The sequence below is a fragment of the Gallus gallus genome, chromosome 4 (genome assembly GCF_016699485.2).
Source record: "Gallus gallus isolate bGalGal1 chromosome 4, bGalGal1.mat.broiler.GRCg7b, whole genome shotgun sequence".
NCBI lineage: Eukaryota > Metazoa > Chordata > Aves > Galliformes > Phasianidae > Gallus > Gallus gallus.
In genome coordinates this window covers 29,193,191-29,214,825 of record NC_052535.1, presented here as the reverse complement: position 1 = coordinate 29,214,825, position 21,635 = coordinate 29,193,191, and the positions used below count along the sequence as shown (strand labels likewise).

At 43.2% G+C, this 21,635-nt stretch overlaps 2 protein-coding genes across 11 annotated transcripts in view; one reads left to right on the top strand and one right to left on the bottom strand.

Annotated features, from left to right (window-relative positions):
• Positions 1 to 315: 315 nt before the first annotated feature.
• Positions 316 to 8,843, bottom strand: SCOC (short coiled-coil protein). 8 transcript variants are annotated; one of them, NM_001389426.2, is made up of 4 exons: positions 8,618 to 8,832; positions 3,361 to 3,435; positions 3,174 to 3,257; positions 316 to 2,616 (listed from the first exon to the last, which is right to left on the bottom strand). In NM_001389426.2, exons 1-4 carry the CDS (start codon positions 8,679 to 8,681, stop codon positions 2,474 to 2,476), a joined length of 366 nt encoding a protein of 121 aa, NP_001376355.1. In that variant the 5' UTR covers positions 8,682 to 8,832; the 3' UTR covers positions 316 to 2,473. The 8 variants fall into 8 exon arrangements, with proteins under 8 accessions (NP_001376355.1, NP_001376356.1, NP_001108324.1 ...); NM_001389427.2 differs by having other exon boundaries at positions 3,361 to 3,432; NM_001114852.3 differs by lacking the exon at positions 8,618 to 8,832 and adding an exon at positions 3,812 to 3,899 and having other exon boundaries at positions 3,361 to 3,432.
• Positions 3,908 to 21,635, top strand: part of MAML3 (mastermind like transcriptional coactivator 3) — a 253,271-nt gene continuing 235,543 nt past the window's right edge. For 2 of the 3 annotated variants that reach the window (XM_040699525.2, XM_040699524.2), the window contains exons 1-3: positions 3,908 to 3,991; positions 10,196 to 10,314; positions 12,600 to 12,766. The gene's annotated coding sequence lies outside the window, so the exon portion shown is untranslated. Of the gene's footprint in view, positions 4,492 to 5,716; positions 5,961 to 10,195; positions 10,315 to 12,599; positions 12,767 to 21,635 lie in introns of all 3 variants that reach the window. The other variant, XM_040699521.2, reaches the window with a different exon arrangement.

Here is a 21,635-nt window from a genome sequence, read left to right as displayed (position 1 = left end):
GTGTAGACGAAGCTATCATCATCCATCTCTTCAAATTAACCCATGTGGAGATTGGCAGGTTTTAGCTTTGAGAACACAGGATGCACTCTGCCAAGTCTGTCTTTTTTTTTACTTGTAGCTTACACAGAAAAGTATACTGAGATTCACAGGTGAAAATACCATGCAAGTCAGACTCAAAGCTTACTGAACACAGTAATTAACCCAGTTCTAATCTCAACGCTCGATAATTACATCTAGTCTTTCAGACACTTAACTGTGTAGAAGCAATTAAGATAGCAGTGATCTGTTTTAGGCTTTATAAATGTTAAACCAAACTGACACAAATCAAAAGTGTTTATTTAGTGTAAAGTCAGAAATACAACATCTTTAAAATGCTCATAAGTTAAATGAAGGCCGCCGTAGTGGGATGAAAAATGGTGTATAGATTAAGTGACTACTATATACAGACTGATGATGGATAAAATATCACTACCCAATCTTACAATACACAACCATGATTGTGAGATTACTTGATCTCAGAACTGCTCAAGTCTAGTAAGTGCATGCTGTGTTACTACTTGGTGTTTGTGGGTGTCTCCCACAGTGCGGATGGAGATGTGCAGTGACGTGGCCTGAAAGCCAGGATGGCTGTAACCAAATACGGTTTTTAGAAGTCAGATGCTTGGTGAGGTGTGTCTTCAATAGCCCTGTGATTTACTCCACCTGCTAGAAATTTTTGCATGTATTCAACATTTGAGATAGACAGCCATGTCACAAAGCAATCCAGAGATGTTTAATAGCAACGTTAGCTGCTTATAGGACCCTATGACACAAACAGCATGAGCCACATGTGCCTCGCGGGGTGAAACTTTTGGTCATCTCATTTCTTGACACAGACTTTGTAAACAGCCTTCAAGCCACAAAATATTAGTGCTTTGTTTTTAGTCATTTAACTCTGCTGACGTTCCAGTGAGTGCTTTACAGTCATTTTAAATAGGGAGAAATGGGAGAGCTCACGATATCAGCTTACAGATGAGGAATAGCAGTGCTTAGCTGCCAAGAAGCTTGTGTTTTGAGATGGATTTATTCTGCCATGACATCCACTCATTCACTTCCTCCAGCTTTATTATACACAATCTGTCACAGCAAAACTGAAAGAGAAGCTTAAACTAACAGTTCCCTTTTGTTAAAGGGTAAAGTAAAATTGACTTCATTACTAAAGAGACAGATCTCAGTTTTAGGTGACATCCATAAGAAGTCCATGCTGCTATATGGTGAGATGAAACAGACCTAACAATACTAAGCTAACATTAACAGTGTTGTTTGTATTTCAGCTTCTGCTCTTCTCTAATACTGATTATGCTAGGTGTACCCCTTCTAGGGGAAGTGCTGGCACCCAGAATCTGGGCTGAGCTCCTTCTAACAAAGCCAATCCAGTGAACTGAAACAGGACACCTTGACACCAGGCATTGCTCAGTGCAGCCCAGGTCTGACAGACAGCAGCCTCTTCTGCCTTGGGTGGTTTTGTGCTATGTCTCTAGAGGTACTTCACAAGCTCTGGCCCTTTGGCAGGGAAACAGCTGCTGTAAGGCCTGAAGCAAGGACAAGTTTGGCACTTCAGGAAAAAAAGTAAAAAGGTGGCAAGGAAGGATTTGTTTTCAGCTTCTCACTACTCCACCCTGATCACAATGAGCATGAGGAAGAACGCTGCTGGCTTTCTGTTTGTCAAGCTTATTACTCAGGTTTTGGGTGAGTTTGGTTGGATAGTACGTTACAACACAGAACCTGACCTTTCTTTAAGGAAAGAAAGTTAAAATAGTTTGAAGTGTAGCTCTTATAAATGATAGACACATTACTATTGCATCGATCTGATATTTCCCTGATGCAAGTTACTTATCCTTGTTCACTGTAACTTAACTCTTTCCAAAAAAACTTTGTTGCTTTCCCGCATGCAAACCCTATAACTAATGTCAGACTGTTACTGCTTTACAAAAATTCCTAACTGGTTTATAGGCTTCTGTTTAAAGCTGCTTTGCAGAGACGTGAACGGTACTACACAGTAATCTATCAACATTTGACGTGAAAAAGGTGATGCAATTAGACTCTGAATATTTTTTTACCAAGTAAGTTTTCAACACCATTTTATAGCTATAATTTTTCTAGCCAAGAACACCAAGACCTCTAAGAGAGCCAACAAGACATGTTTGTTTAACTTGACAAACTGACTCCCATTCTTAACAAGATATGCTCATTTTTAATACAAATACGAAAGTCTAGTAAGTCTCTACGCTATATTTGCACATCGCTTAATCTTAATATACAAACTTGCATCTCCTGTTCATGATAATGTTCTTAATTCTGCTTATCGCTGAAGTTTATAATCTTCAGGTATCCAGGAAAGCCACAAACTAAGATAATTTTAGCTTATGTAGCCTATGCCACTTAAAACAAAGAAGACAGCAGCAATACAATGACATGGCTTGGGAGCCAACCCCTACTTCCTTTTGCTTTTTGTGTCAGTGGTTTGGAAAACGCTAGATGCTGACATCAGATTTTCTATATACTGTCCAAGAACTTGGTTTTCTGATTTCAGTTTCAAGTTTTCTTCCTTAACAGCATCTACTCGTGCCGAGAGATCTGTGAAGGTGACATTATAAGAAGGAAAAAGAATACAATTAGACACTATTGCATACAATAATGAATACAATCTGTGTTGCCTACATCAAACTATCCGGGTTTTTCTTAATGTGGGAAACGCTGCCTTAAGGTATTATGTAGGTACAACCTGGGAGTACCATGGTAGGTGGTACAGAAGGTATTTCGAGTCTGCTTTCCCTGTATTATGCTGTTAATCTGTGTTCTTTCACTGACTTTTTGCATCAAGTTACTGCAGCTAAACTATTGGGAAACAAATAGATGGAGGTCAGCTAACGAGCCTGGGCAGTTAAATGTATCACCCCTCCTGCCTGTTGCGTATGGTGAGCAGTGAGCAAGCATTGCACTGCAGAAAAGGGGGGAAAAAGAAGTCGCTGCCATCGCTAATGTTTCTGAAGCCTTGTTTGTGTACTTCCAGCTGCCTCAGTGCTGTACTGCCCAGCAGCAGCACCGTCACAGCAGGACAGCGCAGCACAGTAAGGTTCTCCTCTTTCGCTTACATTGTGCTTATGAAAAGTCTGAGGTGCCAAGCTGCTAACCTTCAAGTGTGTGCTGCAGTTCCAAAACTTGATTAATAAGCCGTGTTTTCTCTTCTAATTCCACCTGATTCTCAGCCTCAACAGCTGCAATAAATCATAGGAGCTTTAATGCAATCGCTGTAACAGCTGGGAATTACACTAGGTAGAAAAAATAACAGTGAAGAACAAGAACGTTAAGAACTTGTACCGTCCATGTCAGCGTTCATCATTGTAGAACGGGCTCTTTCTGCTTTAGAACTCAGCCGGCCTGAGCGACGGTCTGCTTAAAGAGAAAAGGGAACAGACAATTGAGGCTCTGGATGTGGATTCCCCTCGGCTCCATCAACCGGCACCGATCTTTCTGGAAGCGGCTCCCGCAGAGGCCGAGCGGCGGCAGGCCGCCCGCTCTCACCGCCCATCCCGTTCTGCTTCAGGGCAACCGCAGTACGGCCGGACCCGGCTTCCTCGTTCCCCGCCGCCAGCCCTCGCCCCACCTCCGCGGCCCTACGGAGCATCCAGGACCTCAGGAGCGGCTGCCGCCGGCGGCAGGGCCCGGGCTGCCGGCGACCCGAGCCGAGGAGCGCTCCGAGCCACCCCCTGGGGAGTCGGCCGCCTCCCCGCGCTTCAGCCCAGCACCGACCGTCCCGCCGCGTCCCCACCTGACGCTCCCCCGGGCTGCGCAGCGCCGGCCCGGCCGCAGCCCCGCCGCTCGCTCCCCTCTTCCTTTCCTCCCGCCGCGCCTGCGCCAGCGCCGCGCCTGCGCCGGGCTCGGCCTGCGCGCGTGGGCCGGGCGGCACGGGTGGGAGCGCGGAACGGGCCGCGCCGCCTTCCTACCACAGGTGCTGTAACCCGGGGGCTGCACCCCGCTCCCTGCAGGCGGCCGGTTTGCTCTTCTAAAAGCTGGCCTGGCGTGGGGCGGCCCGCATCCGCTCCCCTGCAGTTTCCCCTCTCTCTGAGGAGCGCAGAAGTGGTGGGATAAGTCCCAGCAACGCGCGGGTCCGTGCGGGTTGGTCAGCCCTGCTGGGTGACCGCTGATGCGAATGTTTTGGGGCAGATTTGGTATAACCTGTGTTCACAGAGCTGTTCTGCTTTGGTTCTGTTGCTCAATGTACTGCTTTTTACTTCAGAGAAAGTACGGAAAGTGAAATAATACCAGCGTACGCTGTAAATCGGTTGTTTTCTGATGTGTAGCAGTATTCCAGCACACGTTCTGCAGTTTAAAGAAGGAATTAGAGGGCCCTCCTTGCTGAACACCGAGGTGCTGCCCTAAGCAAGTGGCCTTCTGCTGCTCAGTTTATTGAGCTGTTTTTACGCTTAGGCTCTCCATCCCTTGCTTCAGGTAAGTGGATTTTCTGACTGAGGAGCTACAAAGAGAGCTTGTAATGCTGAGCAGCCTCAGAGCTCCCGAAGTCAGAACTGACTGAGATGTAACCGAGAAGCAGTGCTAATCCCTTTTGTTCTTACTAATTCATTCTATATCCTCTAAGGCAGTTATTCCAAAGCCAGGGAGTGCTCCCAATGCTGTCGCCTGTGTTATATTCAATTTAGAGTGGTGGCAGTCACTTTACAGGTGCAATTACTTAGACTTAGCATGCGTACTATGTTTCAATTAAGATTTCCTAAAACTAACCATCATCGCTGGAAAAATGAATAAGTTTGTTATTAATTAATTGATTAATATTATTAATATCACTGAAAGAGCTTTTTTGTGTAAAATAGCAGTAATCTCCCTTAGGATATAGAATCATAGAATGGCCTGGGTTGAAAAGGACCACAATGATGATGGAGTTTCAACCCCCCTGCTATGTGCAGGGTCGCCAACCACCAGACCAGGCTGCCCAGAGCCACATCCAGCCTGGCCTTCAATGCCTCCAGGGATGGGGCATCCACAGCCTCCTTGGGTGACCTGTACCAGTGTGTTAATACCTTCTATGTGAAAACCTTCCTCCTGATATCTAACCTAAATCTCCCCTGTCTCAGTTTAAAACCATTCCCCCTTGTCCTATCACTATGCAGCCTTGTAAACGGCTGTTCTGCCTCCTGTTTATCCGGTCCTTTCAAATATTGGAAGGCCACACTGAGTTCTCCCCGGAGCCTTCTCTTCTCCAAGCTCAACCATCCCAGTTCCCTCAACATTTCTTCATAGGAGAGGTGCTGCAGCCCTCTGACCATCTTAGTGGCCCTCCTCTGGACCCATTCCAAGAGCTCTGCATCCTTCCTGTGCTGGGGGCCCCAGGCCTGGATGCAGTACTCCAGATGGGGCCTCACAAGAGCTGAGCACAGGGGGACAATCACCTCCCTCTCCCTGGTGGCCACCCCTTTTTTAATGCAGCCCAGAACACAGTTGGCCTTCTGGGTTGCAAGCCCACACTGCTGGCTCATGTCCAGCTTCTCATCCACCAGGACCCCCCACGTCCTTCTCCACAGGGCTGCTCTCAAGGGGTTCTTCTCCCATAAGGCATAAGTTAACCGCTAACCCGAATGCGTAGGTCTGTATAGTTAGTAAACTGCAGGAGAGAATTCCATTGCCCTGAACTCAGATTCTAACAGTCACTGTTTTTCAGAGGTTTCATTCCTGGACCGGTTGTGTATGTGCTGTTTTCCCATGGCACACAGCGCACACCAACAAGCCCTTCGCTTCCTTTCTGGCAGCAGCGTTACAGGCACCGGCAGCGCCTGCGTGAACTGGCTGTTGACAGAGGCTCCACTGTTCACCACAGGGATGGAAATGCATTCTGCTTTTTACCAGAAGCTGTTGTTGAACGTATCTGTGAGACGTTTGCTATTTGAACTGCGCTACTTTTTTCCGTTAGTATTTGCACAGGGAGAATATGAAAAGGATGGCAGTTGTCACAAAATGTCGTAGATGAACTTTTGAGCAAGGTTCCATGAAGCTCTACTGGTAATTTTGAGATGAAAACTGCACTTCTTTTAGTTAGGCCAAAAATAATCCAAAAAAAAAAGAAGAGTAAGATAATGTATGGGTTTTTTGCAATGAAGAGAAGCTTGAGCATGGAGCAGAGGGGACTACGGAAACCTTTGCAGCTGTTTGATGTCATCTCCCTGTTTTATTTTTGGTTTAATTTCCTCTGTGTCTGTAACTTACTTATTTTTTGAGGGAATTTTATCTGGTGCTGAGTTTCTGAATGGGAAGGTATTTCTTTCACTAGAGGTGAAAATATTTTCTACTTTTAACAAGTGTTATTATTGAATGCTTTCCTTCGTTTCAAACGCTTTTGCTATTGAAATACTGATGGAGAAGTTTCTGTCTCGCTACCAATTTGTGTTCATCTTGATTTACATGAGAGTCATTTCTTCTTTTTTTTAATACCTGTATACTTAACAAATAGAGAAACGCAACTGTTTTGGAGGAGCATTAGGTATTAAATATCCATGGAGTGCACTCAGTTAATCGGATTCAGTAAACCCTTTTGCCACAATGGCTTTTCGGTGTGCTAAGAAAGCTTTGGTATGAAGGTTGTTTTCTTACTGTGTTATCAGATTGCACGTACATAGCGTGTTGTTCTGCTTGTCTTTAGTTTCCTTGCCAGTACACTTTGAGAGGTGGGGGAAGGCCGTATGCAATTACGAATGTACTGGAGTTCATTAAAACCAGTGGATCTTTGTGATCCTACTTAAGATTTAATTACAGATCACTTGCTTCTAAAACATCAAATCATCCTCAGGAGCAGTCCGGTGGCTTATAATTTGTTTCAGTATCTACATATTGCTGGTCCATTTTGTTAATTCCTTGCTTGAGATTGCTGTTGGCCATCCTAAGGAATCTTCTTCTCTCTCACTGTGTAAAACTTTTTGTTTTTAATCTTCCCACTCTTGTGGAATTGTTGTCCATCTCCAGCCTGAAGGCTGTGAGACCCATTCTGTTTGTTAGCTTCTGTGCTCTGTAGTTACGATAATTAGTCTTAACTTCAGCTGGGAGAGCAAAGGAAAAGTATTTGCTCTAAAGCATGTAATAGTCCCTTCCTGCTATAGGTTAGGAGTTTTCTGACACCTTGCTCCCTGTCCTCCAGGTGTTATCCTCTGGCAGAACAAATGGACCGGGGCTATCATATTCACCATGAATCTTACTACGTATGTTCTCTCTATGTTGCCCCTGTGTTAAAAGCTTGTTTGAAAACGTCGCTTACTCTCAGATACTCTGAATTGCTTTCTCTGCTTCTGGGTGACTCTCCCCAGCTCTTCACTTTTGCAGCAGGGGGGAAAGCTCTGACACTGGCAGCAGATCCAGCATAATGAAGCATTGCTTGTGGTTCTCTTTGTGTTAAAATGAGCTTCCTCTGAGTTTGGGTGCATCTGTGCTATCAGGAGTCGTGTAGATGCAAGTGCTGAGGTACAGCGAAGTCTTACTGCATAGTTGTTCAGCAGCTACTTCAGTATTAGTGGCAACTGCAGAGTCACAGCATATACCTCTTCCTACTGTTCTACTCCTTAAAGGGAAATGTCAGACCCATCGCAATGGAGTGTTCTCCTGACAGCACAGCTTGCACCAGGATCCACATATTTGTCTCATTGTGAATAGTTAGCTTGGTGACATTGTCGTAGGGCTGATTATGTGCTGTATCAACTAATTGCATTTAAATGTCCACTTCAGCTACATTGTCCTAATATGGAATTGCTAGAAAACTGCTCTCAAAATAAGATCTGCTCAACTATTGTACAGGTGGTAAAGACAGCATGTACAATAACTTTCTTGGAGCTAAAAACGAGACAAAGCAGTCAACTGTTCTTTAAAAATAAAACAACAGGACTTGTAGCATTCATTAATCAGCAGTTCAATTTTCTAACTTGTCTAAGTCAGCTCAGCTCTATGACAGCCAACCTGACGTGGTCTGGTTGCTACTCTGGCCACACCTTTCTAAATAAATTATTATCAGTTCATATTAACTCAGTTTTCCCAGTATGTGTTGCTAGCAGAACTATCTTACTTCCCATCCCAAGTCATTTCTATTCTATAAACCGGAAGGGCAGGAGGAGGCTTGTCTGTGTAGTTTCCTTTAAAACAGTTAGTGCTCTGTAGTTGGGATTTAAGTGGATCAGCTCGCTTCAGTTACCGATTAATTTGCATCCCTTCTTGTGAGCTCTCTTTGGAGTAAGCCAGAGGTGATCGTTCCGTATTCATACTGTATTTATTTTGTCTGAATTAGGCACTGAGTTAACATTTCAGTAAGCCTCTTCACAGGCAGTGAAAGGCTGTATGTGCTCAGGGGTGAATGTATATTACCACATGCTGTTATGGCAGAACTGCGGTAGCCCCCAAACTCCCAAAATCTCAACTCTTTTCCCAAGACTTACTCAACTACACAACTAATAATTTTTACTTGGGGGCGTTTTCTTACAAATACGTTGTGCCTTACAGTTAGCATTAGGGATCTCTGTGCTCACCCGATGTTCTTATTCAGCCCATGGCATTTGTTTGGTCTCGATAGATAATCATAGTTTCGTACCTGGATCATCTGCCAGAGAAATGTTGGTGAAAGAGCCGTCCTCCTCATCTACGGGTAGATCCATTGTGTTTCCTTCTTTCGAAGTTTTCAGGGGCAGCACATTAAGCACGGCGGTTGTCAGCCATTTTCCGTGCACGTAGTTAAATCCTTAATGAGTCGAGCACAGGTGTTACCCGATCCTGTGGGCAGCCACACGTCGCGCGGCGCCGTATCTCCTCTGAACCTTGAGCTCCTTTCCGGAAATCGTTCGGCTGGGAGGCTCCACCAGCTCCATCCGATATGTGCTGAGCAAACACTGTAATTGCACGCCTGCTGGGAAGGAGCTGTGCATTCACCTGAATCGGGGGGGAGGAGTGAAGGTGGTGGTGCTTGTGGTTTTTTTTCGAGGACTCCGTAAGGCGGTTTGCTCTTTTGTTGTGTTTTTTGATAGAAGAAAAGTCTGAACGTTATGCAGTCATAAAACGTTACTTCAGGAACGTGCAATGAGTGGATTTTGAAGTAGCAAACTTAACGTGTAATCTTTAAATACTCTGGGATTTTACTGACTTGAGCAGTCGCACCAAAACCAACTGACTGACGTGCCGGAGTGAAGTAAAATCAGTAAGCGTTGGGGTTCTGTGAGAGGAGGTGGGAGGAAGAAGGAGAAAACAGCTTCAAAGGAAACCCAAGCTCTTGGGGCAGTTTGTTTTTGCATCTTAAAAAGAAATTGACCATCATTTGAACACACGAACTCAGAAGTCACCTCGTGCTTCTTACCTCTTAGAAACAACATTCTTTTGCACGCATTGAATAGCATCGTTGTTTGCAATGAATTTAAAAGTATACATAGCCCTGGTCTTGGTTAAAGACAGTGTAGTGAGCAGTGGAACTCCTCCCTGCTCAGGTTGCGTCCCCAGTCTACCTGACTTGGATTTTTTAATCAAAATTTGCATGCAGAAAAGGACTGGGTTTAGTTGTTGTCAAATATTTTTTCTTAATTAGGAACCTTTCTGAAGTCTCGCTGAAAATTGAATTCAGTTCTGTCAAGTGTTGCCTAACTTATAGAAGTGATGGATGTGATGCTTTCTTCTGGTCCCTTAACTGCTTGTGTGTGTTTTTGCTTTTATTTAAGCTTGTAAAATAGGGAAGGTGCTGACAACTGTCTTCAGGGATTACTGAAAATCAAGGATGCCTTGCATTCTCAGAATAGTGTCGAGTGTTATTCAAGCTTGGTTGTGACCCATGCAAAGCACAGCCTTCTTGCATTTCTGTAACATTTTATGTTCATTTGTAAATTCTGAATGAAAAGTGGAAGGGGAGAGAGGAGAAAGTGATCACTGAATGGACTCTTGTGCAGACAGCTGCTTTGTCATCGTCCACTGGTGGTTCAGCTGTTACCTGCTCTTTGCTTGGCCACTGCCAGCGGTAACTGCTTGCAATCCCTATTTGCTGTCATGTTGGAATGTGGTTGTCTTCCCTTGAGGAGAGGTGATTCTGTATTCTTCTCTCCTTTTTTCAGTGATACAATAGTATGCTTCAGAGTCCTGTCAATAGCTAGAAAACACTTTGATTTTTGTCTTTTTCCTTTTTGGTTCCCAGACACATTACATATGGGTGAAGCATGTCAACTTGGATTGGAAGGGCATATCCTGAAGACTCACACAATTAGTTAGTACTACCTCTGCATTTTGTAAAGTTGCATGCCCATGGAACCAAGGGTAAGCATACTTAACTTCTCTTGCCTGTGTCAGTGTTGTTCTAAGAGACCGGCCGTATGGGCTCCCTCTGGTAGGAGCAGTTTCCAGGTAGATCATTAGCTAGTGTTAGACAAAGACTCGTGCAGTAGCATAGCGAATACAGGAGTTGTGCAGCTGTTATTCATGTCTGGGTGACAGCCCTCGGTAAAAGTGATGCTGAGCAGAAGCTGTATTTAATAAGAGTGGGTAAGAAGGCCTCCTTGGGGTGAAGGAGTATGAGGCACACCGATCCCCTTAGGTTGCGGGCTGCTGCCTTTGGGCCAGGCACACTGCTTCATGCACAACTATTAACAGAGCCGCATGGTTTCCCAGGAGGCCTTTGCTGTTTGTGAAGACCTGGACTTCTGTTAAGTTTGTGGGAGGCCTGCACAGCTTGTCCGTGGAGTTCAATTTGTGTCCTAGCAGAGAGGGATGGGCTTTAGCTGAGTGGGCTCCACAGGCACTCTTGTTTCCATCTTGCCCACGAGGCTTCTCGTGTTTCAAACATGCTTGTTTATGGGAATGCTGTGGTGAGGAACACTTCCATTGGTGGGGGCCTGCTGTCTGTAAAACAAGGCCTTTGGGCCCGAGAAGCCATGCACACGTGGAGTAGGAGTACCCCCTGCTTGCTGTCCTCATGTTTGCCTTATGAGGAAGAGCAGAAAAGATTTTGTTTTGGAAACATTCCCCAGTGCTTCTATTTCACGTATTCTTCGAGAGGCGAGAGGGGTCAGATACGGGGGGTTAGTCAGCTGAGAGACTTCACTGACCCCTTGCCCCAAAAGTGTAATTGTAGGGAGGTGCCTGGTGTTGTTCTAATGCTCTCAGTATCAGCAATACAAAATATTATTATTATTATTTTGTAAAGTCAAAACCACCAAAGCTGTAGGTTTATGTTGGTTTAGGGGGGGCACGGAGTGCTCTGGGTAGGTTAGGTCCTTGCTGTAGCACGGTGTGTGACTGATGTCCTGTCAGGCTGTGCTGGTCTGACCAGGAGTCCACTCCAAAGACAAGCTGTGCAAATGCAGGTGTGTAAGGTGTAAGCTACACAGTCCGTTACATACACTAATAGGGGATTCTGAAAGGATAACTGTTTTGAATCCTTCTGCTTGTAGTCAGCACCTTTGAAAACATACGTACATTGTGTTGGTTTCTAGTGAGGCAATGTCTAAGTATAAAGAGGAGCAGAATCCACCTCTGACAGTGCATTCTGTAACACACATGTGCATAAATTTGCCAGTGCTTTGTGGCGTACAACACAATGTTTGGAATTATTTTTCTTACACTAAACGTTCTAAAAAAGCACCCACTTTATCAGTTACACACAGTGTATAAAACACAGCGTCTTAAAAATACGGGCCTTGCTAGGAAGTGACGGCTGCCAGCGTGTTTCTGTTTTAATGAACTTAGAAGGGAACTGCTGCACGTGTTTAGTGCATGCTAATAAGGCAGTGATAGTGCTAGTACATTCACAGCATGCTCAGAGCTAGCCTGACTGACACTGCATGACAGTAACCTACTTGCAGAACAACAGTTTGCTGAGGTGGTGACAGAAGTGTATGAAATGTGTCATTGGCAGATTTAACCAGTACACCGAGGTGTATTAGTACTTGTCAGCGAGTCTCCTAGGTGTATGTGCTCTTCCCTCCTGCCTCACCACTTCCCCTAGTTTAAGATACTTACGAGCTCTGCTGTGGCAGTCTTGCAAATGTTGAGACGAGCTCTGAGGGCATGTTATGCAAATGGATGTCAGCATTTGCGCATGCTGCTTCTGAAGCTGCACTGACAATTGGCCACCTGGAAACCATCCATGACAACTGCCCCCTCGCTCTCATGCCCACTCACTTGCTACGTTTAATTTTGATACAAGTGTACATATTGTTTTCTGCCTCCGTCATTATTTTTAAGTGGGATCTGACCCTCTGCTGTCTGAAAATGAGTGACTTGTTGGTAACGTCGGGTGTGTATGTCTTGAAATAGGCCCACTTTCTTTCACACTTGTCCATTTCGCTCTCAGATTTCCTGCCGTGCATCTGTCTGGACATGGGGAACATTTGTCTGCTAAATTAAAAGCAAAATAAAAGATGGACTGCTTCAGAGTACTTCACGTACTCCTTGAAGTTTAATTCTATTGTGATTGCTGTAAAACTAGGCAGTGACTGGGCAACGGGGGAGGCTACCTGTATTTTACTAGTGTGTGAATTATAGCAGTGTGTTCCATTTCCCACTCCTTTCATTTGATGTGTCTTTTCATAATGCTTACCTAGGTGACTTGGTGTATGCAGCATGAGGCAGATCAGCACTTTTCATTGGACATTGGAAGTGACTAAGAATCATTAGTCTGCCTTTCTCTTTGAATGCAAGCTTGCCCTCCTTCACTCCGTCCATCTGTAACTCTGGAGATGGCACTCATTCAGCGACAGAGTTGGCTCAGGTAATTTCTACATATCTCATGATCCTTCACGTCATTCATTAAAGCTACTAGGAAATTATTGGTTAACTCACTGGAGTGTGCCATTTTAGAAACAGACAACAAGCGTTCTTTATCACTATGGCCATACTGAATGTTTCCTTCAGCTCTTGGTAACGTGCAGAAAATTGGGTGATGCGTAACACTGTTCCAGAATGTCTGTTCCTTATGCTCTTATTGGTGTTCTCTGATGTGGCTGGCCATTACCATCCTTCTAAAGTGAACGTGGCCTCTCAGATTGTAAGAACTTTTCCCTCTCCTTGGTCCTTCCGGGAGCCCTCCAGGTATGTAACCAGCCAACCCGTGTTCTTCTTCCATTCCACAGTGCAACTAGATGGAAAATACTTCAGATTTTAAATATGTAGTCATTAAAACAGTATTCACTGGGGATGATCCAATCAGTTTATGAATTCCTTTGTTGATTAATCAACAACGTAATAATTGATCTTACTATGCAAACGAATTGCAAATATGTAATATGTACAAATATGTGGATCTTGATACAGAAATTTCCCTTTGTGATGGTTCAAGTGCTGAGGTTGCTAGTTTGAGCACTTAAGCAGTCTAGCTTGCTGCTAGCTTCAGGAACACAATAAGCTGGCTTTTACTGCACCACATGCTGCAGCAGCAAGACAAATACTGGTACACAGTCCAATAGTGTGTCCGCCCACAGGCTCTTCTCTGTCTTTTCACTATCTTCTCTGTCTTGGCACTTAGAAGGAAAAGATAAGGGACTTTAAAGTATTTTGCCATTTCAAACTTTGAAAAATCTAATTGTGGTCTCCTTATTGCCTGAATTCTGTCTGCCTTGGGCTTGATCAGCTTCACTGCAGGTACCCTGAGTGGGACGCCTGCTGTTGCTGGAGGCTTTTAAAGAGGGGTCACGCGGAACAGCTTACGTTGGTCTTGCTGACTTTGTGTACCAAGGGAGTTTTGGCATTTGTCAGTTTTTCTGCTGCTGTCTGCCTCCTGGTCTGTCACATACCTGAAACCCTTGCCAAGGCCAGTAAACAGGCTGCCACACTTTGCCTACTGAGCTGCCAGTGAGCTGCAAAATAAGATGTCAGTCATTCAGCAGTCAGATGCTGGGAGTGACAATGAGAAGGACAAATTCTTTCATGTACATATATACATTTTTTTCAAAGACCTGGACTTTTACTAATGTTATTGATGTTCTCATAGTGATGCCTCATTTGAAGGTCTCGCATTTCCTGTTGTTGCATATCTCATCTTTAAAACTCTGTGATTATTTAACGCCTTTGGCAGAAATCCCCCTGGGATATAATCATGTGACGTGGTTGCTGGACCATTTTTGTCTTGCTGGCTTTTGAATGCTGTCTGTTTACACTTCAGCTATGCTGAATTTTCTTTACTACAGGTATTTTGGAAGGTTACTGCTGATGGCATCTGTGGCTGAAGCTAGCCTGGACAGATTAATTATTTAACGTGACTAATGCTTTTAATGGTCTGGATGATCAATAACACTTATAATGATACAATAGCAAAAAAAAAAAAAAAAATAAATCACAGTTGAAAGAGACCTTATGCATGAAAAAAAAAAACCAAACAGTTTCTAAAACAGGAAGAGATTTTTGGTTCCATTCTGGCTTCTGTAAGATGGGCTGTTTCCCTGTGACTATTAATAGAGTTGTGCCTGGTGTCATTCAGTAGCATTGCCAGATCCTACACATCTTCCAGTAGTTGGTACTTCCTTAAAAAGTCAGAAAAGACTGAAAAAACTGTTAGAAAGTACTTTATTGACTTATTTATTAGAGATTGTGGGAGCAGTTGTTACAAAGTATTGACTTTTATGGTTTTGAGGGGCTTCCTTTGTGAGCTTTCCTGGGGGGGGATCAGGTCGTACTAAAGTAAAGGATTCCAGTTTTGATTTTGGAAAGATGGAAGGAGGAGGTAACCGTGTATGAACAAACTCAATTTCAAAGCCAACTAAATTATAGTGATAGCATTGCCAAACCCAAAGATTCAAGCATGCTATTCTTCAATGGTTTTAATTCAAAAAATAAAAGATATTGGGATTGTTTTATTTGCTTTTGCATACTTTGGCTATGAGCGTGTGCGCTCCTAAGATCTCTTCAGACCTAAGCAAATCTTACTTTATAGACAGTCAAAGCTAAGATACTATGAAAGTCTATCAGTTCACAATTGGAAGAAATGCACCATTACATTAATGCAGTCCACGATACAATTGTAAGGGTTGTAATGATGTGCCATTTAGTGAGAGCTAGCTGCAAGGCCCATGCACTGGTAACTATATATTGTATGTGAGTGTCTTGATATGAAAAAAAACGATCCCCAGAAGCCAAGAGATGAAAAAATTGCTCTGAGATATTGTGCATTTGGTGATGGAATTGTCTGGAGTGCCATCAGGTAAAAACAAATTGACCAGGTGAAGCAGCAGCAGCACAAAAAGCCTTGCTTGTTCTGTGCCCCAGCTGAAGTTTGTGTGCAGTGTGGGATGGATCTGGAAGCTGTTCTCTCTCAGTCAAAAGCTATGGCAAATGGCAACAGGACATCTGTTAGCTTCTCGCGGCGTTGCGTTTCCTCTTCTTCACTGGAGGAGATGTGGTTTTAGCCACTGAGAGGAATCAGGCCTTTCATGCAGTTTCACAGGATCAAAACCAGAAGGATTTGTAGTTAGCCAAACACAGGGCAGCCCTAACCACCCCTGGTTTGTGTGTCTTATGGAAGAATAGCGTGTCTTACGGAAGAATGTTTCTGTAGATTAAAGCAAACCTGTAACATCCATTTCTCCCTTTCCTGCCTCATTCTATTCCACACTGTACTGTTCTGTAACCCAGTTCCACACTTACCCCTACCCATGCTTCTGCTTTGTCCCTATTTCTGTGTACCTGTACCTTTCCTTTCCTTCTCAGCCCTCTTTACCTGACCCTGTTTCTGTCATCAGTCACTTAGTGCAAGTCCTGACTCCTGCCGAGTTCTGGCAGACTCAGTATAGTAGTCTGCTTCCCACAGGGGCAAATTATTATCATTTGATGGGCAGTAGCTCACCTTTGTGCTGTGGTTCACAGCTCCCTGCTCTTTGATCATAAATACAAGGCGGGAGTCTGGTACTTGCTCCTGCGGGATGGATGGGGGAGTTTAGCTGTATATTTAGGGAAATTATGCTGAACATAGCGTGGAATGTCGCCTTTGTAGTGGAAGGTAAAGAATTGCTTTATAATTATATTTTGAGTTTTGTCCTTTAGTAATGAATGCAGTAACTTTAGAGGTGGCATCCAGCAGAACGATTTCAGACAGGAGGTGAAGACAGAGTATGCGTGTGTAAGAGATTAATGAATAAACAGCTTTCTTATGCTCTGTGCGTTCTTTTTAAGGAAGGTTTATTAGCTCCCTACATCCAGCCCATGTGTGAGGAGCCAGAATTTGCAATGCCTACTCGATTTTTTTTCTTTGACAAACCCTACACAACTGTGCAAAAACTAAGCAGCCTCTCAGAAGGCGGCTCTAACAGCACTTTTTTCTCATTAGTCAGATCAAACTGGCAGTGTTTTGCCTGACAAAGGGAAAAAGAAACACATTTTTTCTCTTCTCTCTTTTTTTTTTTCCCACAGAAAGTCCCCTTTATCTTTGACTTTTCCAGTAGATTTCAGTCCCTTTTCTTGTATTTGCTCGTGATGGAATGGTACTCCCACACCTCAGCAGTGTTCTGAATTCGCAGCTAGTCTTTGGCGATGAGTTTGGTATTCATTTATGCTAATTATTTATGCTGTGTGTGTTGTGTGCTTTGCCTGTGCACGGAAACCAGATCTCTATCAATATTTTATCTGTTTGGCTGAGAGTGCTACCTACATGTTTTCTAAGCTTCATTACTTTGTGTGCAAATTATCCTCTCCATTGAGAGTAGGGAAGATGTTGCTAAGTCTTTCTGTAACATCCAAAAACATCTAGAAGTGTGCTCACTGTCTTTCAAGTAGAGGCTGATTCCAAATACTACTACATGGTTTTGAATTGAATGAATACTTCCATTTACAGGTTCATGGCAAACCCAGCATGCGTGTTTTTTTTCCTCCTGAGGGTGATACCTTTTAGATAAGATTTTAAACCATGCATTTTCTGCTGAGTATTGATCGCTGTTGCTACTCTGACTTCTAATCTGATTTATTATGGTTTATCTAGATACCATCTTTCACCTGAATTTTACACCTTGCATAAGCTGTACTTATTTACATCTAGAAATAAATAGCAGTCAAAAATTCTATACTGTTGTGTTATGCTACTTACTGTTCTCTTCCTACAACTGCCTACAACTCTGTGAGTGCTATCAGAATGGTTCTTGGTAACTTACCAAAGCAAACCAGAATGCTCTTTCACCTTTTGCTTAAGCTATACTACAGTTGTGCATTGATGGATTAGAGCAAAATGTGGTGCATAGTTGGTAAGATCTTTTGCAAGACGAACATTACATAGGAATCAGCTAAAGGATGCAATAACGTTCTGCCAGACTTCACTCTTGCAGGAGCAGAGATTTTCCTGCTGTATTCTAACCTAGCTGAAGAGTTTTGATGTCTGATCCAAAGGAGGGCAGTGTTTTCATTTTTTTAGAAAGGGAAGTTCATTTGGAAAAGAGGTCTAATTGAGAGACTCTTCTACTTATTTTTTTAATTTTTATTTTTGGTAAATTGAAGTTGCTCTAACAGTCGTTGCTTGGGTCAGCAGAGAACATGGCACAGCTGCCCAGAGGAGCTGTGGGTGCCCCATCCCTGGAGGTGCTCAAGGCCAGGTTGGATGGGGCTCTGGGCAGCCTGAGCTGGTGGGGGCAGCCCTGCCCACGGCAGAGTGGGGGGGAGAAACTGGGTGGGCTTTAAGGTCCCTTCCAACAGGAGGCATTCTGTGATTCTGCAGTCACTTGTTACAGACCTATTGGCAAACTTCAAGTGTATTTCAGCTGCTTTTCATCCTGGTATAACATGCCTCATTGTTATGTACAATTTTGTAAGTATTGTTAAAACAGTTTTCTTTGTTTTTTGACATAATGTATTTCTGAGAGAAGAGAAAGTGGAACTACACAGCCTGATGAAAGTTCCTGGTTATTGAGGGAATGTTTGCTTGGGTCAAGGAGTGGCAAAGTAAGAAAACTCAGCAAAGAATTCTTACTCATGCACAGTCAAAGAAGTCAAAACTCAGTGTTTCTATGTCTGCTTTTCGTTGTTGTCTGCCCTTATTTAATTTTAGCATTTTTATGCTGTGTATTTATTGCCCACATCACAGATCTCTAATTTAAATCAGTTTCGTGCAAGGTAGCTAAATAATGCAATTCTCATCTCTACACACCGACTCGACAAGTTAGGCCTTGCCCGGGATAGATAAATAAATAGCAATCCATGCTCTTGTTATAGCTAAGCCAAAGCATAGAAGATATTAATATAATGGTGATAGAACACAGAAAGCTGAGCAATTTACTTGCTGTAGTTCAGCTCGTATCGCTGAGTTGTGTCAAGAGCAGAGATTATTCACAAATAGTCTTGGAGATGCACATGCTTCCCTTTGCCTTCATTATGTCTCAGTGTGTATATTGAGGCAAAATGTTCAATATCTAACACTTCATTGTTATTGTATCCGTATTCAGAATAAGATTGGTACATCTGAACATAGGTCACGACTGGTCAGCCGTATCAGGTCACATGTACAGGCTTAGTGTGGCACAGACTGGAGGCAATTCTTGCAGTTGTTTTCCAGTAGCTCGAGCATGTGGGCATTCATTAAGTGTGGGGATAATTAATGCACGAATCTCTTAAATGCCATGGTTTTCAAGTAGTTTTCCTGCGACCTCTTTTTAGGAGAGCATGCACTTTCATTTCTGTACGTTGGCAGTTGTATTGTATGCAATTTCACTAGTGAAGTATTAAGTGTAAGTTGGCAGTATAATTAAAATGATGCCTTTTACAGTTTCCTTCCTTTCCTGAAAAAACTGTAGTATGATGAAGTTATCTTTGCATGTGTTGAGAACGCGCTTAGAGCAGAGCTCAGTAACCTGACTGGTGGTCTGCTGTTAGAGAGGCACCCCTCCTAACTCAGCACAGTAGCTTGATCAGAGGGGGACGTTCTTCAGAAGGTCTGGGTGAAAAAACAGGAATTCAGGAGGATTAGGGAGAGGTAAGGAGAACAGTCGTGATATATTTTGGAAAGGCCTGCAGTATTTCATATACGTAAGGAAGAAGACCGCTGGAATTGGCAAGGACTTTGAAAGGAAGATGTGTGAATTTGCCCAGTTTTGGAATGCCTCCTGTGATTTGTAGGTCTTCCAAAGCTGATTAAGAATTGTCTTCAGTTGACTTTGAATCGATTCCTGAACTAATACGCCTTAGTAGATAAAACTTACATTCATGGACAAAGGCTTAGTAGTACCTACTTTCTTCTTGTAGCAGAAGGAAAAAAAACAGGTAATGAAGAACTGCAGATGTTGAGAAGTTGTATAAAATTTAAAGAGACGAGAAGCATGAAAGAAGGGGTAATCATTCATCATGATTTTTTCTTTTCTAAGACGAGAGATGATCATTAATTCTGGGTAAAAAATCATCCTTTCCAGCCTGGGCTTTTGAGTGAAACCATGGAAATAATAATGAGAAGCAAATTCAGCATGAATGTTTTTAAAAAACAAGACAAGTTCTGACATTTTATTTATAACTTCTAATTTTGGTGTTTTTCTTATAATGTGCCCAACCTTCAGTTAAAAATTACAAAAAAGAGAAGCAGTATTAATATCAATGATGTTTTCCCATATCTGAAACTACTGTTTGTATTCAAATGCTGTCATTTAGTACGAGGTGCTTTACAAAACAAACTGGTACTGTTACCTGAAAGGGGAATAGAGAATACCTTCCTGAATTGAAGTCTGGAAGCAGAACTGGAATGTTTCGTGGCTAGGACATTTTCCCATGTTCTAGTCTGTATGATGTCCATTAAAATGCATTTTCAGAAGAAATATTATTTATAAGGAGAGATTAGAAGGATTTTCTAGTTTTACATCAAAAAAAACACAAGTGCTTCTGGATACTGGACCACGTAGGTAGCAAGGATGGAGATTGGATATGTGGAGTGGTATGCTGGAATCAAAAGGATGAAATTTAAAGGAGTAAAACTTGACTCAGATCAGGCTATTTTGGCTACAGAACAACAGTAGTCAGGTTTTAACAAGTAAGTAAACCTGCTCCATCACTGGAAGCTAAGAGAACCAGGCTAGATATAATGCAAGGGAACGTGCTTTTGGAGAGCATTGGACTGGGTTGCATACTTGAACCTACTAAATTAATCAACACAGAACAAAGAATAAAGAGGATTTCTACAGATGGACAGTTGCGCTCTTCGTCTCAAATATTTCAACTCATGGGACCATTAAAAACCATTTTTTCTACAAGCTTCCTAGCACCATAGTTGCTTTCACAGTAAAGTTTACCTCTGGATTTGAAATGAAGTGCAGTAGTTTGTAAGGTCCTTTCTTACAGCTGTTCCAGCAGCTCTGACAACCCCCTGGGGGATTTTCTCCTAATTTTTAACTCCCAAATTTATTTAGGTTTTGCCAAAATGCCTTTAACATTTTGCCAGAAATGCTACCCAGAAATATTCTGAAGTCCTTTAGAAATACTGAAGGGTGTCAACGCAATTATGCATGTAATATATCATAAAGGTAGTACACCTTACAAGTAAGACTTGAGCATACTGGCAGCTCCTCAGATTCTGGCCTACAGTATACTCCCAAAGAACCTGTGAACTTCTGTGGATTCATTATTGCTTCTATTTATGTGTGTACCTGACCCTTAACCACAGATGGGGTTTTCAGTGTCTGAACAAATACAGAACAAAAAGATCATAGCTGCAAAGAGGTTGCAATTTGGACCAACTAAAAAGAGGAGGATGCTTGAGGAAACAGTGGGATAGTGATGGCGATGTGCCAGGCGATGTTTTTGACTCACTGACACTCCAAGCTTTGACTCACTGATGTCCAAGCTTTTCTTTAGGGCATCAAGGGGGAGAGCATTCTGAAGGGAATTGCAAAGGAAGACAAAAGGGTAATGCTGCCAATATGTTGCAGCTGCCCTGAGAGATCTCCTGGTCACCACGGGAGCATGGCAGAAGGCTCAGGAATGTGAGAGCCAGGCCTGCATCTCCGTGTGAGCAGAGTGGAGCACCTCAGCAGGGCATGAGGAGGAGGAGGGAGAGGGCTGAGACACCTCAGGAATCAGAATGGGCAGGTTGTGTTTGCAGAGAAGCAGCTGGTGTTTGAAAACTGCCGGGAGAGACGTGGCCTGGTCAAAGGGATGAGCCAGGAGAAATCATCTTTGCCACAGTATTTTGAATGAAGTAAGAAAGACGGGATTGCATCTGTCAAGGCCAAGGAGAAGTATGTTGTGATAATCAAGATAAGAACTGGAGTGTTAGCTGTGCGGGTGGGGAAGTTGTGTCTCTAGATATGTTATACAGGCAGTCAGCTCGTGCTGAACAAATTAACTTCTAATGGAAAGTAAAGGTCATCTGTCTCAAGCAGCTGTCTATTAGAACAGTATCAAACAGTTTGAGAGAAAGTGGAAGGAAGGGCAAAACAACAGACAAAAGAGGTAAGCAGTAAACTGCAACAGAGGTTTTCAAAGCACTGTTTTCCTATGACAGCATACTGTAGCCGGGATCTGTGTGTAAATCTGATTATAAGGTCATAGTGGGTCTTTTTCTTCACTGTTTTGCTGCTTCTCAAATCAGCAGCTTTGGTACTGTGACTGCATCCATGTTGTGCACCCATCCTTACAGCAGATGATTCTCTTAAGCTTTTCCATGTAGTTAAGACTACCGACAGAATCTG